This window comes from Phyllostomus hastatus, unplaced genomic scaffold, assembly GCF_019186645.2.
Source record: "Phyllostomus hastatus isolate PE091 unplaced genomic scaffold, TTU_PhHast_1.1 phas_contig_17, whole genome shotgun sequence".
NCBI classification, from domain to species: Eukaryota; Metazoa; Chordata; class Mammalia; order Chiroptera; family Phyllostomidae; genus Phyllostomus; species Phyllostomus hastatus.
In genome coordinates this window covers 19,079,051-19,095,529 of record NW_025333664.1, presented here as the reverse complement: position 1 = coordinate 19,095,529, position 16,479 = coordinate 19,079,051, and the positions used below count along the sequence as shown (strand labels likewise).

At 49.3% G+C, this 16,479-nt stretch overlaps 1 protein-coding gene across 1 annotated transcript; it reads left to right on the top strand.

Moving 5' to 3' along the window:
* Positions 1-6,619: 6,619 nt before the first annotated feature.
* TP53INP2 (tumor protein p53 inducible nuclear protein 2) lies at positions 6,620-16,088 on the top strand. The gene is made up of 4 exons (XM_045833231.1): positions 6,620-6,838; positions 11,272-11,446; positions 11,845-12,136; positions 12,695-16,088. The coding sequence occupies exons 2-4, from the start codon at positions 11,323-11,325 to the stop codon at positions 12,945-12,947; spliced, it is 669 nt and encodes a 222-aa protein (XP_045689187.1). The 5' UTR covers positions 6,620-6,838; positions 11,272-11,322; the 3' UTR covers positions 12,948-16,088.
* Positions 16,089-16,479: the final 391 nt, after the last annotated feature.

Here is a 16,479-nt window from a genome sequence, read left to right as displayed (position 1 = left end):
CCTCTCACACCCCACTGCTGCCTCTCATGTCTCTTGCTCATCTAACCTGTCACTTTCCCTCAAAACTTGTCCCTCCTAGGTCTTTTCCCACAGCATAACTGTTTTCTTCCTTCCCTCTTTCCTCTCACTTCGCCATCCTCTTACCCCAGTTCTGTATCTCTGAAGCCTGGAAAGCAGAGAGACAAGACAAAGCTCTCCTTAGAAAGCCATGGGCAGAAAAAATAAAGAGCAGACAAAGGGATTTCCCATCATGCTCCTATCATACAGACAGAACAAGGCCCATAGAGGGACAGAGTGTCACTCAAAGTCAAATAACAAGTCAAAAGCAGAACCAAGACAGAAATGCAGGGCTCCTGATTTGAAATTATATACCAGGCCATTCAATCCATTTTCCTCAAGGCAAGCTTCTACTCATCTTTCAAAGTCTCACTCAGATGGCCTCTCTTCCAGGAAGCCTTCCTTGAATCAACCCCCCCGTGTTTTTTCAGATCCTCCTAGCACTTTGGCCTACCCACTGTCCTAGTTCTTATCTCCCTGTATTATAATGTCTCTGATTATGTTTCTGTTTATATCTGAGTGAGAGTCACAAGTACAGAAAATGTATCTGTCTCCCAGAAAGTAACTAGGCTCTTCTTTCTTTCCTTCTTTCTTTCTTTCTTTCTTTCTTTCTTTCTTTCTTTCTTTCTTTCTTTCTTTCTTTCTTTCTTTCTTTCTTTCTTTCTTCTTTTTCAGTTAAGCATTTCTGAGAGTGTGGTGGACTGAGAGCAGCAGTGCTTGAAGAGACTGGCAGACAATGTATTTGGGAGCTCTGAGGAAGGAGAAGTTACTTCCTCCCAGAGAGATCTTGGAGATCTTCCTGGAAGAAGTGCAATTTGGCTAATAGATACCCTGGAATTACATCCTGCATATTCAAATTACTCATTTTCAACTATATGACTTTGGCAAAAGAAACAAAAGAAAATGATTTTTCCCAATCACAACACTATTTTTATGAGGTTCACAAAGTTATTTGTGCTAAGACAAAATATATCAGAGTGAGATTAGTAACTCTAGCTGTCTCTTTTTATGCAAAAAACTTTTTCAGTCCTGACTGGTGTGGTCAGTGGGTTGGACATCGTCCTGCAAACTGAGAAGTTGCTGGTTCAATTTCCAGTCAGGGCACATGCCTAGGTTGCAGTCCAGGTTCCTAGCTCGGGATGTGTGAGAGGCAGCCAATCATTGTTTCTCTCCCTCTCTTTCTCCCTCCCTTTCTCTCTCTCTAAAACTAAATAAATAAAATCTTAAAAAAAAAAACCTTTTTTAACATATGTGTTGCAGTTTTTAATTGTTGTATAACAAACCTCCACACACTTAGGGGCCTTAAGACAACACGCATTTAACTGGGGTGATCACTTCATAAGGTATATAAATGTCTAATCACTATGTTGTACATCTGAAACTGATATAACATTTTATGTCAACTCATTTAAAAGTTAAACATCTTTAAAATAACTAAGATAACACCACACTAAATTAAAAAACAGTACAACACCCATATTCATTAGTTCACAGTTCTATAAGTCAGAAGTCCAGGCACAGCTTATCTGGGTTATCTGGGTTATCTGCTCAGGGACTCAAAAGGCTGAAATCAAGGTGCTGGCCAGCTGTGTCCTTATCTGAAGACTCAACTAAGGAAAGTTGGGCTTCCAGGATCCTTCAGGAATTCATTTTCTTGTGGTCATGTTACTGAGATCTCCATTGCCTTGCTGTTGGCTGAGGACCCCTTTTGGCTTCTGGAGACCCCTCTTGGGTCCTTGCCATGTAGCTGCCTCCACAACATGGCAGTTTGCTCCTTCAAGGCTAACATGGGAGTGTTAGGCAAAAATACTGTACATTTTCCACATACAGGCTTTATAACTTTTATGCTATTTACTATTGTACACATATACACATACAATCAATATTTCTAAACATTGTTGAATATACACAAACATGCACTGACACATTAGCTCGGTGATCTTGGGCAGGCTGAGACCAAATTTCCTCATCTGTAAAATGGGGATAACAACAGTGTCCATCTTGGAGGGTTACAGGCACATAGTAAATGCTCAATAAATACAAGCTGCTGATTAGTACTGAAGAATGGGGAGGGTCTAAGCCCAGGGAGATGAGGTGGGTGATTAGACAGAGTTCCAAATGAGGGGGAAACTACCAGAGCAAAAATCCCAGAAGCAGGAAGACTGGCAGTGGTTTGGATTATGATCATTTGCACAGGTGTGTGTGTGTGTGTGTTGTGTGTGTTGACAGACCAAACAGGGGATGAGGGCAGCTTCATTCACTTCCCATCAGTACTTACTAAATGCTTACTGTGTACCAGGTACCGTTAGAGGATGCCTGGACAGCAGCGTGAATTGGATCTGGAGGTGATAGGAAGGCAAGGAAAAGGTGAGCAGAAAAGGGCAGTGCTTCCAGCTTCAGGGGATCCATCTGCTTCTAGAAGAGTGGTTGGGAACCCTGCTGTGGAGAGAACCCTGCTGTCCACTCTCTTCCCCTCAGCCTCAAAGCTGGAGGGATGCAACCATTTCCCTTCAAAAGTTCTAAATGTGGGAGTTCCTGCAGGGCACTCACACCAAAGCAGCTTGCTTGCGTACTTGTCCACACTCACAAGCACATCCATGGAACACCAGAGTCACCACCCTACCCTCACACCATGAGCAGGTGGGCTAAAACTAAGCCAGGCATTTGCCTTCCTGCCACCTGCCTCCTCTTCCTGAAATGAATCCTGTACTGACCATCAGCTCATCATCATCAGGGGCTTTAAGCACCATTCATACAAACCCAAATGCTTGGAGGTTGGGACTGAAGTGCTGTTTAGAAAACCTGGAGCCAGCCATGTTGCAGATGGGAAACTCAGACAAAGAAAGTGACTTGCCCTGGGCCAGGAAGTGAGCCCAGGATTGATAGTACTGTGATTGAAATCTGGATTTATTGACCAGCAGACTATGGTTTTTCCTGGTGTAAATACACACACACAGAGTTACCTTCAATTCAGACATCTCTGGGTTGAACAACAAAGCTTTTTGAGTAAGAGTTCAGGGGATATGGCCCCTTGTTAAAATATAGGCTTATCTGTTGGGGGAATTTGGGAGTAGGTTTAAATTTAGGTGGCTCTACCAATTCACTTTTTTCCCCCTCTCAGTCTCAGTTTCTTCATCAGTAAAATAGAAGAATAGTATTACTTATATTAGAGGATTGTTGTAAAGATTAAAAGAGTTATCAACAGGTGCTCAGAACATTACCTAACACAAAAATACCAATAATATCATCATTAATATTACTGGCTTAACTCTATAAACCTAGTAGGGGCTTGGAGGGCTTTGCTTCTAGGGTGATAAGGCCTTGCTGGTTTTGACTCAGATTCCAAGCTACCCACTTGGCTTCATCTCAGCCTTGCCCTCTATGGAGAGGGAGAGTGGGGAGAGGGGGAGCGGTGAGCCAGTTCTCCAGCAGGCTCATACCTTTGAGTGAGTGCAAGTTCCTGTGAAGGACACGCCCAGGCTGATATATCTCTGCCCTTTGAAGTGGAGGGGCCCCAAGCTATCGGGGAGCCTCGGGGGTTTGGTAAGGGCAAGGCCAAGGCCCAGACAGGAATAAAAGGGTGGCCTCTTGACCTCCAATCCTGGGGCCCATAAAATTGGGCAAGTGTTTACATCTGGGCAGGGAGTTCATGTGCACATGTGTGTATGTTTGTACATGGATGCCTTCATGTGTATGCATAGCTGTACATGTCTACCTATGTGTGTACACAGGAGTGGTACCTTATGTCTGATTGAAAATGAGACTCCAGGATCACCCCCATCATGGTGCTCCCTGACTCTTTTAATGGCCCCCAGGCCTAAGCAATGGGCCTAGGATACTAAGTCCACTCTCTGGGGCCAGTGTCAGCTGATGGCTCTGCTGCTCTATAATTCTAAGCAAGTACCTTGATCTCTCTGTGTATTAGTGTGCCACAGTTTCTCCACCTATAAAATAAGGAGTTTGGATGAAGTGAGGTCTGAAGTTTCCTCCAGTTCTAATGATAAATCTCTGCAGTGGAGAGGGACAATCCCAGGAGTTTCAGCATGGGACTCCACTGGGCCCCAGGCCCCTACTTCCATGGGTATCTTTGACTCTACAGAGAAACTGAAGACTGGGAATCTGCCCTAGCAGCCTGTACATGGGGTTCAGCTAAGTTTGGGAGCAGAATCCAGGTCTTTTAGGGTATCAGAGTATATGCCAGGAATACCCTTCTGTAGGCTTGGGGAACCAGAACCCAGGCCCCAGTAGCGTGCTTCCTGTATCAAGGTCTCTACCTTGATACAGGAAGCCAGGGGCCAGGTGTAGACTTCTATCCACCCACCTTTCAAGCTGTAACTAATGAGCCTTTGATCAGAGTCTACTATGCTGGGCCCAGCATAGGCCAGGTGGGGGGAGTATATGGGCAGAGATTCTGCCCTTGAGATGCCAACCATTCACTTGGGAAGACACATGCACATAAACACACACAATTAGTCATCACTTTCTGTTTAGTGAACAAATAAATGTCCCAAGGAAGCTCTGTACACATGGGTGGGGACAGGGAAGGCTACCTAGAGGAAGGAGGGGCGAGTAGAATCTTGAAGACAGGAATAATCTAAATTCAGAGAGGCCTGAAGAGGGCATTCCAGGAAGAGCTTGAGCAAAAATGTGCTGGTGGAGAGTGTTGAAGAGACAACAAGGAGTTTGACCTTAGCACAAGGTACAGGTAGAAGAGGTGGAGGGGATGAAGCTGGAGAGAATTGCAGCTGGATCATAAAAGGCCACAAATGCTGTGTTAAGGAGTGTGATACTTTGGGAGCCATAGAAGATTTTAGAAGAAGCAAGTGGTGTGACAGGAAAGGCACGTTAGGGATTATTTAGTTTAAGTCAGCAAGGAGGTCAAGAGAGGATACGAGGTTAACAGGAAGTAGATGTGATGGGCAGAGGCTCAGGGCTGCACAGATTGAGGACACTTTGGGAACACCACTCCTGGGGCCTAAACACGGCTCTCTCCTCCCCCTGGAAACCTCTGGGTATTATTTCCTGGCTCCTTCTCCTAGTTGCTAGGGCTAAGGAGTCCCTCTGGGGTTTCAGACTAGGCGGAGACAGGATTTTCTCACCAGAGCACGAAGCCTTGGCCTAAATCACCCCCTACCTCCTGTTGAGCCAGATGGGCAGCTCCCAGACCCACCCCCACCAACCCTGCTGTACTAAGAGTCCATCCAGAACCTCTGGCCCTGGAGATTCTGAGGATGTGTATTTGTGGTCTCTCTCCATGCATTTCTCAGGCCACTGGGAGACCCAGAAAGCCTAGAGAATAGGATTGGCAGAATCCTGAGGATGGAAGGAAACTTGGACATGTTAAGCTTACAGATAAGGAAACTGAGGCCCGGAGAGGTAACATGACTAGCTTGAAGTCACACAGCAAGTTTGGGGCAGTCAGGAGTGGGCCCAGGTCTCCTGGAGGAGGCTGGAGCACACTGGGAATTAGGCAATCTGGCACACATAGAGAGTGGAAAGGGTCAAGGCCAGAAACTATGGGCTCAAATCCTGGCTCTGCTATTTATATTAGCTTTGTGATCTTGGGAAGTCACTTGGGCTGAGTCTGTTTTCTCACCTTGGAAATGGGGATAATCCCCAGCTTTGGGAGTTGTTGTGAAGATCAAAACACATAAGTGCCTGGCACTTGGTAAGTGTTCAATAAATGCCAGCTAATAGTCTGTCAGTGGGAACAGTAAGTACTCAATAAATGTTGAATGCATTATTGAATATGAATCCACATGCTAACAGTAAGATTTGTGAGCCTCATTTTCCCTGCACGTAAATCGGGACTAATAACCAATCCTTGCCATTTTTCTGTCCAGCCCCGGTAGCAACAGATTAAATAAGGTGTGTAAACTTCCACTACAGAGCAGTCTCTAGGTCAATGTTTATTCAGCCCGGGGCAATTCCTCTCCAAGTCCTACTCCCTAAAATTTCCTGTCAGCAAACCAACTTCTCTACACTCCCAGGTGCTGTCCCAGAATAGGTGCTTGCATCCTGTATCCAAGTCCCCCAATCTGTACTACTCAACTGCACCTCCCAAACCTGCCCAGCTGAGGAAAAGTGGAGTGGGAAAGCAGAGAATGTGTAGTGGTGAGGAGGTGAGACAGAAAAGGGAGGGCGAACAGGGAGACAAGTAGTGGGAAGGATGGAGGTTCATGGACATGGTGTGGAGTTGAATAGTACAGACTGGGGGACTTGGATATAGGATGCAGGTGAGAGGATCTGGGGGACAGAGGGAGGGGTGAGGGCGCTGGGGTATGAGAAGGGAGAGCAGGAAGATAGGGATCCCATAGGGAGGGGTTGGACCCTTCTCACTGAGAGGTCTCTGACAGGTAGAAGATCCAAGCTCGCAGCAGTTGTCTCACCGGGCGGCGCCCTGCGGCTCTGAGCTGGGCTCCCAGACAGGAGCCACTAACCAGAGGAACAGTGCAAAGGAGGCAGGGAGGGGGAATCCGCAGCCTAGGATTGGTCTCTGCTCCGCCCGCCAATGACGACAGGCGGGCGGGCCCCTTTGTGACGTCACAATCAGCTGTTTGAACGTTCCAATTTGTTCTGCGAGCCCAGCAGCAGCGGCTGCACACACTCAAAGCACCGCGGGTGAGAGCAGCAGCCACGGGCATCCGAGGAGTAGCTCCGCCGCCTCCTTGACCAGTCCACGGGATGCGGCCTGGAGTGTGATCAGCCGCCGACCCCCGAGCCGTTCCGCGGCACAACTACCTCAGCGTTACCCAGCCGGCTGCACCGCCCGGGTACCCAGGTGAGTTCCAGCCAGCTTTAGCCAGGGGGCTCCCTGCGCCCCCAACTCCTAGGTCTTTGTTTGTCTCCGCCCGCGGCTGCGGGGGCGCATTCCCGTCTCCGGATTGGCTGCTGCAAGCCCGGTAGACCGTGACGTCTCTCTATTTGCATTTGACATTGAGACGTCACTAAGGCCGGTACCGCCCCCTCCCCCTTTGGGTCGCGTGTCCTCCCCTGACCCGGTGGGCACTGGGTTGGGGTTGCTGGGCTCTTGGGTGAGGGACGCTGAAAGGCAGAGGGGCCCGGAGGGGCCTTGGCAATTTCCCGGAGGGGCCTTGGCAGTTTCCTGGGTTAATCCAGGGGCTGGGGTCAGGCCCCTGATCACTGACTTTCTTCTTGCGACTCGAGAGGGGTTCAGATTGTGCTGCTGAGTCTAGGTTCCGGGCAGGGTGGGGGTCGTCAGGAGTTGAAGGGAGCCCTGGAGCTCCAGCTCCAGGTCTTTGGGGCAGCGCCAGATGGTGGTGGAATCACCTCCTTATGGCTTCAGGCTCCGCACCCCTGGGGTCTAACATAATAACATCATCCTAATCCCTGATGTGTGCAGCGCTTTATCTGACTTCACTCCCAACCTCCAAACTAGGGGTCTTAGATCCCATTTCACACAAGGGGAAACTGAGGCCCAGAAAGGAGATGTGGCTTACTCATGGTGGTCATGAAGCCAATTAGGGTCATGCCTACTGAGTGAGCAACGGATGCAATAGCCATGGGCACATGCCTAGTAGGAACTCAGTACAAGTGAAAAGTTACACATCCTCCTATGACTGAGGACACTACAGTGGGCCCAGTACCCTCCGAATTTGATAGGGCTCCTAGGTGTCCTCACTCCAGGATGTTTTTCCAGGAGTTCTTTGGAGATTGGGTCCCGTTTTGTGGCCCTGACCCTCACTCTGTACTTTGGAGTCACAGAGCCTAATAAAATTTCTGTCTCCCAGCTGTTTTGACCACAGAAAGGTGAGTCATTGGCTGCATCAGGGTGTCTCTAGGGCTGATTTTAGGGTGGGGTGGGGGTGAGAGTTTGGCCCTTCATCATCTCCCCAACCCCCGAAGGACATGACCTGGCCTAGTGCTAGTAATTACAAGGTTTGTGCTGCCCCTCTCTGCTCACTGAGAGGGGCAGGAGAAAGGGTAGGAGGAAAAGCTTCTGACTTTCTAAGTGGATTGGGCTTAGAGGCTGGATGGGCTTTGCTCAAGGATGGGCTGGGGTAGAAGTGGCTTGGGGCTCAAGTGCTATTCTGGTCACAGCTGCTGCATGGTTCTCCCTGGAGCAGGGCTGGGAATGTGAGAACCAGGAAGTTGGCAGGACTGGGAAAGAAAATCCGGGAGACTCCCCAGTGGTCATGAAAGGGGCGGGCACTGGCTGGCTGGTGCGCTGCTACTCTTGGCTCTGTCACTGACTTGCTGTGTGACCTCGGGCAGGCAGCTCTTCCCCCACCCCCAGCCTTCCTTACCTCAGTCTGTCTGTAATTTGAGGAGGCCCTGAGCAGGCTCTGGTACACAGTGGGTGCTCTGGCAAATGCATGATAAATCTTGGTATCAGGAACCCCAGACCCTTTCATAGCTGGGCAGAGGGGCTCTGAGAGGAGCAGTGACTGGATCAAGGTCTGATTCATGTCTAACCTCCCTATCTGAATATTTTGGGGGATTATTTGCTGAGGTTTTTCTCTGTATACTCTGGACTGGAGGCTCAGTGACCTGAGGCTAGGCCTACCCTGCCACAATCTAGCTGTGTGCCCTTTAGATAGATTTACATCTTCCGATCCTGAGGTTGTGAAATGGACTGGGTGAATATGATAGTCCCTGAAACAACTCTTAACTTCATTTTCTCAGTGAAGTAGAAAGAGGGGGTTCCTCATTAAGGCCCCAAACTTCCCTCAGGAAGGGCCAAACTTTCTGGATTTTTTTGTAACTGAATCACTAACTCCTCCCTGTGGCTACAGATGGGCTGGGATATGTGGCTGGTGCTGGGCAGCAATTAGTTGGGATGGCCCAACCTATCACAATCCCCATAGATCTCCCACCACAGAAGCCAGCACCCAGGAAACATTTCCTTCTGGAGCTCACTGTGGGTCTGCAAATGTGGAAATACTCTCAGGGTTGGAGCTTAAGGAATTTTCTGGCAATGGTGAAAACATTCTCAGGGAATGGGAGAGATAGCCACAAGCACATAAATACCCCAGGAGCATTAACAGTAAGAGTAGAGTGCCTTCAGGGACTGTATTGGGTTGGCCAAAAAGTCCAGTTACATTTTTTTTCCTGTAAAAGAGACATTTTTCATTTTCACCAATAACTTTATTGATTTGGATATTTTGAGTATGTTGGCTATGCCCTACTATTGGCTTCTAGTGGGTAGAGGCCAGGGGTGCTGCTAAACATCTTCCAATGCATAAGACAGTCCCCCAGCAAAAAATTATTTGGCCAAAATGTCAAATGTCTAGTACCAAGATACTCTGTAAACCACTTTTGACATGTTCAGTGAGTCACAGCACCTTCTCCATACATTGCATAAATCTTATTTTATGTGTTTCAGTTGCGTTTTTCCTTTCTTAAAGTAATAAAGCACAATATGCAAAAATGTTGCTTATTTTCTTCCCTCTTCAGTAATAAAACGGCTGTACAAAAATTCACCAATTTTGATAAGTTTTTAAAAAATACACACTGATATGACAGCTGTCACAAAACAGTCTAACAAAATTGTTTTGAATGCAGTTAAAGACAACTAAGCACTACTAGAGCCATCTTATGGAAAAAATGTAATGGACTTTTTGGCCAACCCAATAAGTATGGACATGTCCCCAGGGAGTTCTACAGGAAGTACAGAAATATTCTTTGAGGAAGGTGACAAGTGGCTCAGTAGCAAAACTACTGACCATCTTCAGGGGACAAATGTGGAGGGTCAAGCTTTAGGGACATCTAGTGGGCCCTACGCCCAGGTCTAGTCCTGAGGTAGGCTGAGGTGGGGAGAGGAACAGATCTGTAGTGGAACAGAATGTTGACACCTCCTTGGTATCTGCATTCCTGAAGCAGGGGTTTTTCTTCCTCATCTTCACCCAGGGAAGGGCTGATTGAGGCCTTGAGTCCTGGTCTAACCCTCAGTGCTAATCCTTAAGGGTTCCTGGGGTGTGATAGCTCCCTCCCTCCACCATCACCTCCCAGTGACCTGTTGTCTCTCTGCAGCCAGGCAACCTGATCTTCGTCCTAGCCAGGGATGTTGCCCTTGAGCAGGAGCTTGGGGGTAGGGGGTTAGAAGGGGGAGGGCCTGTAGGAATAGGATCTTCCAAGCTCATTTCACAAACAGAACTTAGTTTAGGCCTGTGCAATCAAAGGGTTCTATGGGATTTTTGCTAGCCAGCACTTTTCAAGTCATGAAGGCTCAAGTAATGGTTCTTAATGTCTGGGCTCAAGTAGTGCTGTTTAGGAAAATATGATGAAATCCAGGGTTCTTTGCCCCAGAAAAAATGCACATGGACCATTTGGCCCTTGGCTACCAAGTTGAAAATGCCTAATTCACAGAGACACCCAGCAAAGGCAATGGAATATAGTGATTATGGGTGCTGCCTTTGGGCAAGTTACCTTCTCTTAACTTCAGTTTCTTCACCTGTAAAGGAGGGATAATAAGAATACCCACTTCCTAGAGTTGTGAGGATTACATGAGGCAATACGGGTAAAGTGTTTAGTATAGTACCTGGCACATGAATGTTAGGAATATTATGATGATGATAAATAATCACAATATTGGGCAATTTCTTCCTTGCTTGCAGAATCCTAATTACCCTTCAAGGTCCAGCTTGTATGTTCAATCCCCTGAAGACCTTCCTTGACAGAATCTGGTTATATATACCTCTCTTTCTATGTTCCTAGAGCATGCAATAATATTAATAACTAATTGATTAAAGGGTACTGTTCTAAGTTTTTGTGTTTGGCTCCTTTAATTCTTACTAGACCCTAGAGGAGGATACTATTATTAGCTCATTTAATTCTTATAAGGGCCCAGAAGAGGGTACTGTTTTCATTGCCATTGGTCAGATAAGAAAAGTAAAGCACAGATAAGTTAAATAACTTCCTAAGGTCACACAGAAAATAGAAAAGCCTAAAAGCAGGCTGACCTACCAGAAAGCACACACACCACAGAGGGCCCAGAAGAGGGTACTGTTTTCATTGCCATTGGTCAGATAACAAAAGTAAAGCAAGATAAATTAAATAACTTCCTAAGGTCACACAGAAAACAGAAAAGCCTAAAAGCAGGCTGACCTACCAGAAAGCACACACACTGCAGATCTTCCAGAAATCTCACTGTTGTACCCTGATCTGGTATGGTGGCTTGGGGTGGTATCCCCAGGCGGGAGTGGGGGTAGACTTCAGTCAGTGGTGGCTCTGACTCCTCTCTACGCCTCTCAGGTTTTTGCACTGCTATAGGACACCCCCCTGAGGCCGCTCCCCTCCCCCACCATGTTCCAGCGCCTCACCAGCCTCTTCTTCAGCAACCCCCCGCCCCCTGAGGACCTCGACTGCCCCCAAGCCTTCGTCCCCGAGGAGGAGGAAGTGGATGGCTGGCTCATCATTGACCTGCCGGGTGAGGCCTAAGTTGGGGACCAGAACTATGACTGATTACCTGGGCCTGTGAAGGTCAGGTGGCCAAGCAGCACAGGGAGCTGCTAGGCTCGGAATTGGGGAATTCCCCAAGGCCTGCTGTGCAAACTGGGGCTGAGGCAGTGGCACTGGAAGTGGGGTAACATCCCGTGCGAGCCCAGGCCGTCTCCCGGCGGCGCAATGTTGGGGCCCACACCTCACGTACACTAGGGTAGCAGGTCGAGGCTCCTGACTACTTGTGGGTGCCCCGTTAGCGCGATGGGCAGGACCGAGGGTCTGACTAACGATGCCTTTTCTCTCCCCGCCCCCTTGTGTCCTGTGTGTGTGTCACTCCCCGCTGCACCCCCTCCCCTGCATGGCTCCCCGTCCCGCGCCTCGTAGACAGCTACTCGGCTCCACCCAGTCCGGGGGCCGCCCCTGCCCCCGCTGGCCGCCCTCCGCCCGCACCCTCCTTGATGGACGAGAGCTGGTTTGTTACCCCTCCCGCCTGTTTTACTGCAGAGGGCCCTGGACTCGGGCCCGTCCGCCTCCAGAGCAGCCCTCTGGAGGACCTCCTCATCGAGCACCCCAGCATGTCTGTTTACGTCACCGGCAGCACCATAGTGCTGGAGCCTGGGCCCCCTTCCCCGCACCCTGACGCGGACCTGCCTCACGGCGACCTTAGCGAGGATGGGTGAGCGGCTGGGGCAGTGTGGAGTCCTAGGGAGGCGAGTCCAGGAGGCCTCCGTCTTTGCCTGGAGGCTGGGCGAGCAAGCCCAGGTGCCCACTCAGTGGGCAAGCTCAGTGTCGACTGAGGGGGCGGGGCCAGTCTTCCAGGCAAAGTGTCTGACCTCTCAGGACCGGGAACTAACAGCCTGCCTGAGGGTAGAGGGGCGGAGCTTTGAGTTTGGGGGCGTGGCTAAGAGTCTGGAATGGCTGGAGCGGTATTATCCAAAAGTCAAGGGGGTGCGGCTTTTAGTGGCTTGTATTAAAGGCAAGGGCCAAATTAGAAGTTGGAATCTAGTCTTTCCTGGGGTGTGGATTTTACCGGTCACAGCGACTAGAACCGAGGAGCTATCTCCAGGTTGGGTTGGAGGACGGGCTGGTTCCGGAAGAAGGGCATTGGGTGCCCCCATATGAGTAGAGACAGTAGTGCTCCAGGGAGAAGGTTGGGGACAAGGTGGGAGGTGTCAGTGCTCCTCTTAGCCCCGCATTGGTTCGGCTCTGAACCTGAGTCCGCTCTGCCCTGCAGGGAGCTGGCACCGGTCCGCCTGGAGCCCCGGGCCCTGCACCATGCAGCTGCCCCTCTACCAGCGCGGGCTGCTCTGCTGGAGAAGGCGGGCCAGGTACGGCGACTGCAGCGGGCCCGTCAGCGGGCAGAGCGTCAGGCGCTGAGCGCCAAGGTGATGCAACGGCAGAATCGCGCCCGCGAGAGCCGTCCGCGCAGGCCCAAGCACCAGGGCAGCTTCATCTACCAGCCGTGCCAGCGCCAGTTCAACTATTGAGCGTCCACCTGCTGAACCACGAACCCCTTGCTGACCCCTGACCCCTGTCATGCCCCTCCGCCGCAGCCAGTGTGTTGCTCAAGGGGCGCCCCCAGCCCACCTGGGGCTGCATACCACAACCTCCCTCCTTAAGTGTGTGAGGTGGGCTGCTAGCCCCCTTTTCAACCCCCTTGATTTCCCCATCTCTGAGTCTCTAATCTGCCTCTGAACCTCTTCCTGCCCTTCACCCTCTTTCTTTTTGGCCCCTATGCCCAACACCTCTAATCCTTCCTCTCCCCTATCTTCCTTCTGTGGTGCCCATCCCCATCTTGCACTGACATTCCCCTTTATCCTTGCCGTCCTGTCCTCTACTGCTGGCCCACTCCTATTTCTGAGAGTCTCCTCTTCCAGTTCCAGATCAGGCTCTTTCCTCACTTTAAATCCCACTATACAAGCCTCACCCTATCTCATGTTTGGCACTACACTCTCTCCTGCTTCCTTATTATTCATTCCCAGCAATTCCCTCCCAAGTGGATAGGGCGGGGAGGGGGACTGAAACTAAAGGTTTCTGTGTTTAGTCTCATCTTCCCTCCTCCCCTGGGGGCTGGGCTCCTTGTAGTTGTTTAGGCCTGGAAAGGTAAAGTATGTGGAAGAGGGCTGTGAGATGTAAATTAGAGGGAGAAGGTGGATGGAATCAAGGGAAAGAGACAGCCTATTGGAAATATAGACAGGACAGACAGGTTGAGAAGCTGTAGGAAGCAGGGCACCATGGGAGCTGGTACTGTGTGCTTGCTCAGAGAGGCCAAACCCTGCTTTCAGGCTGAAGCCTGGAGTCTGCCCCCACCTCCCTTTCCTGTAATCCCACCTCCCAAATTCCTTCCTGAAATCTACCCTTCTGCAGGCCCCGGGTCTGAAAGGCTTAGTTAGTACCTTGCCACCCTATCCCCAATATGTCACCCCAGGAATAGAGGCTGGGCAAGGCCCTGCCATTCTGGCCATCTGTTCACATGCCCAAGGTGCTAGAACTAGCTTAGGAGAGATGCAGGCCAGAGGGCTTCTAGGCAGGGAAAGTGCACACCCCAGAGTAAGAATGCAGAGGTATGATGCTGGGGAAGACAAGCTGTGGGGTGAACCTATCCCAAGATTGACAGCTCAGCCTTCATCTTGCCTCTGGCTTTATATTTCACACCCTGCCCAGGATGGCTAATAAACACTTCTGGGTAGGAGGCCAGGAGCTTCAGTGTCCCAATCCCCAAATAGTCACTATCCAGGTTCAGGGCCTTCAGAGGACTCTCCTCATTTTCTCCGAGTGCTCTCTTCCTTTCTAGGCTGCTGGGGAGAAATGGGTGCCCTACGGTTCCCCTCCCCTTCTCCTCCAGTAAATACCTGGAGGAGGGAACCTGAATCCCTGGGTGAAACAGAAGGAACAGGGGCAGCCAGCTTTGCCCTTCTCATGGTGGGACTGAATTTTGGGCTCAGACACCAGCAACAGCCTTTTGGGATGCCCCGAGTTGCTTCCCTTTTTCTCTAACTGTCCTTTTCTAGTGTGTGCTCTTTCTTCCTCAAAACTTTTAAGATTTCCTGTTACATACTAACATAGGTCTTCCCCCTTTACCCCAAATCCAGGTCTCACAGTCAAGCGGAGGCTTGGAGATAACTGCATTCCCATGAGGGTAAAGGCAGCTGCCCTTCCAGACCCTGTAGCTCCAAGCCTCATGTGGGATGTGTGGGTAAGGGAGCAGGTAGCTCAGTGGATGCTGGGATGGGGACAGAGGAAGCTTTGTTGGAGTCTCCTATCAAAGGGAGTAAGCCAGATCTACACTAAGAACTGATCTAAGTCCCCATACTAGTCCACTGGGGCCCTAGTAGTTGGTAACCTTGTTTCTGTCCCCAAGGTTCTCCCTCAGTTATTACCTAGTCACTTTTTTCTTCCAGCTACCCCTTGGTCACAGCCAGCTTAGGGTCTTCAGCACTTCCAAGAGCTGAAACTCCCTCCAACTCTTCTTGCGTACGCCTTTGCTGCCAGCTGGGGCCTAGGCTCAGTCCTGGGCAGTGCCCATGATCCTTCTGGAGGGGGAAGAATAGTAATAGGGCATTAGGCTAAAATTTTAAAAGGCCCTTCCCTTACCCATATTTCTGGAGCTCCTGTAGTTCTAGAATCTTCCAATCTCATCACCTGGCTGGTTGAAAGGCTCATAGGTTTTTGTACTTTCCTATAGATTCTATAGCATTTGAGTGTGGCAATATTTTAATTGTGTATAGATTTCTAAGAACCAACACTACTCAGTCTCCTGCTAGTCTGACTCCTGAAGCATCAGACCTCATCATATTGTATTGACTGTGTATGTGCCTTTCACCTTAAGCATGCTTCAGGATTTTTTTTTTAAACCACAGAACTTGAATATATGAGGGAACCAGAATTCACAAAGTCCTATGCAACCTTAGACAGGAGGGGGGTTAGAGAGTCTGTCTTGACTGATGTTTTCAGAGACTCTGGAGAAGTTTGTTCCAGTTTGTGAGTATTAATGTTAATACTACCAGCACTTTGCCAAAACTATGTCAGAGGGACCCGTTTCTAGAGTGAGTCCCAGTTACATCAAAGGGCAACTTACAATAATTCCCCAATATGTCTGAGTGCTCTCTTCAAGCTGGGTGTCACTTTCCAGCCTTTGCCAGTCTGGCCCCAGCAGGGTATCACGTGTGTATGAATGCAGTTTGATGCTGTTTTGAAGTATGCCTGCTCCCCAGCTCCTGCCTGTACCCTGATCAATTTGCTTTGACCCATAATATCTTAGGTGCAATAAGGACCCCACCAGAGCCCCTGGATGCCTCCCAGATCCATGTGGCTTTATGCGAGGGGACCGGATGCAGAACACTATAACCCCTTATATCTTCTCACTTGCCCTGCCACCTAGTTCCGAATGGAACCAAGTTGAGTGCATCCGTCTTGGGTGTTTTGTGTTGAGACGGGCTGAAATGAGGAGACTCTGGTTGACCATGTTATGACATGTCAACAGACTCAAGGACACAACCACCTCAACACAGTCGTGTGGCATGCCAGTGTACGTGTGTAACAGGATTCTGATTGTTAGACTGTAATGTTATTCCTCTATGGGAGAAAAAATATAAAGAAAAAACAAATAAAAATCTATTTAAAGCACATTATGCTTTCTGCCTGACTAGAGATAAAGTAGAAGCACTTTGCAATCTTAAGCACAGTGCTGGCAGAGGGTATTATTATCAGGTTGGCTTTGGTTCTCGTGTGTGTCATAAGGGAAGGAAGAGGGTAGATAAGCATGCTGCAAACAGAGTTGGTGTGGGGTCTGACTCATAGTAACTTCTTTTAGAGGATCCTTGTAATGTGAGGCATATAATAAGACAGTTGAAATAGAGATGAGAATAAGAATATGAAAGAGAATCACCAACTGATCCTTTTGGCCTCAGTCATGGGGTTATGGCGAAGGCAAGGAACTACTGCAGCGGAAAGGATGGAGTATACATCTAGATGCAGGAGACACAGCAGAAGGCTGAGACCTGGACCAAGACAAGAATA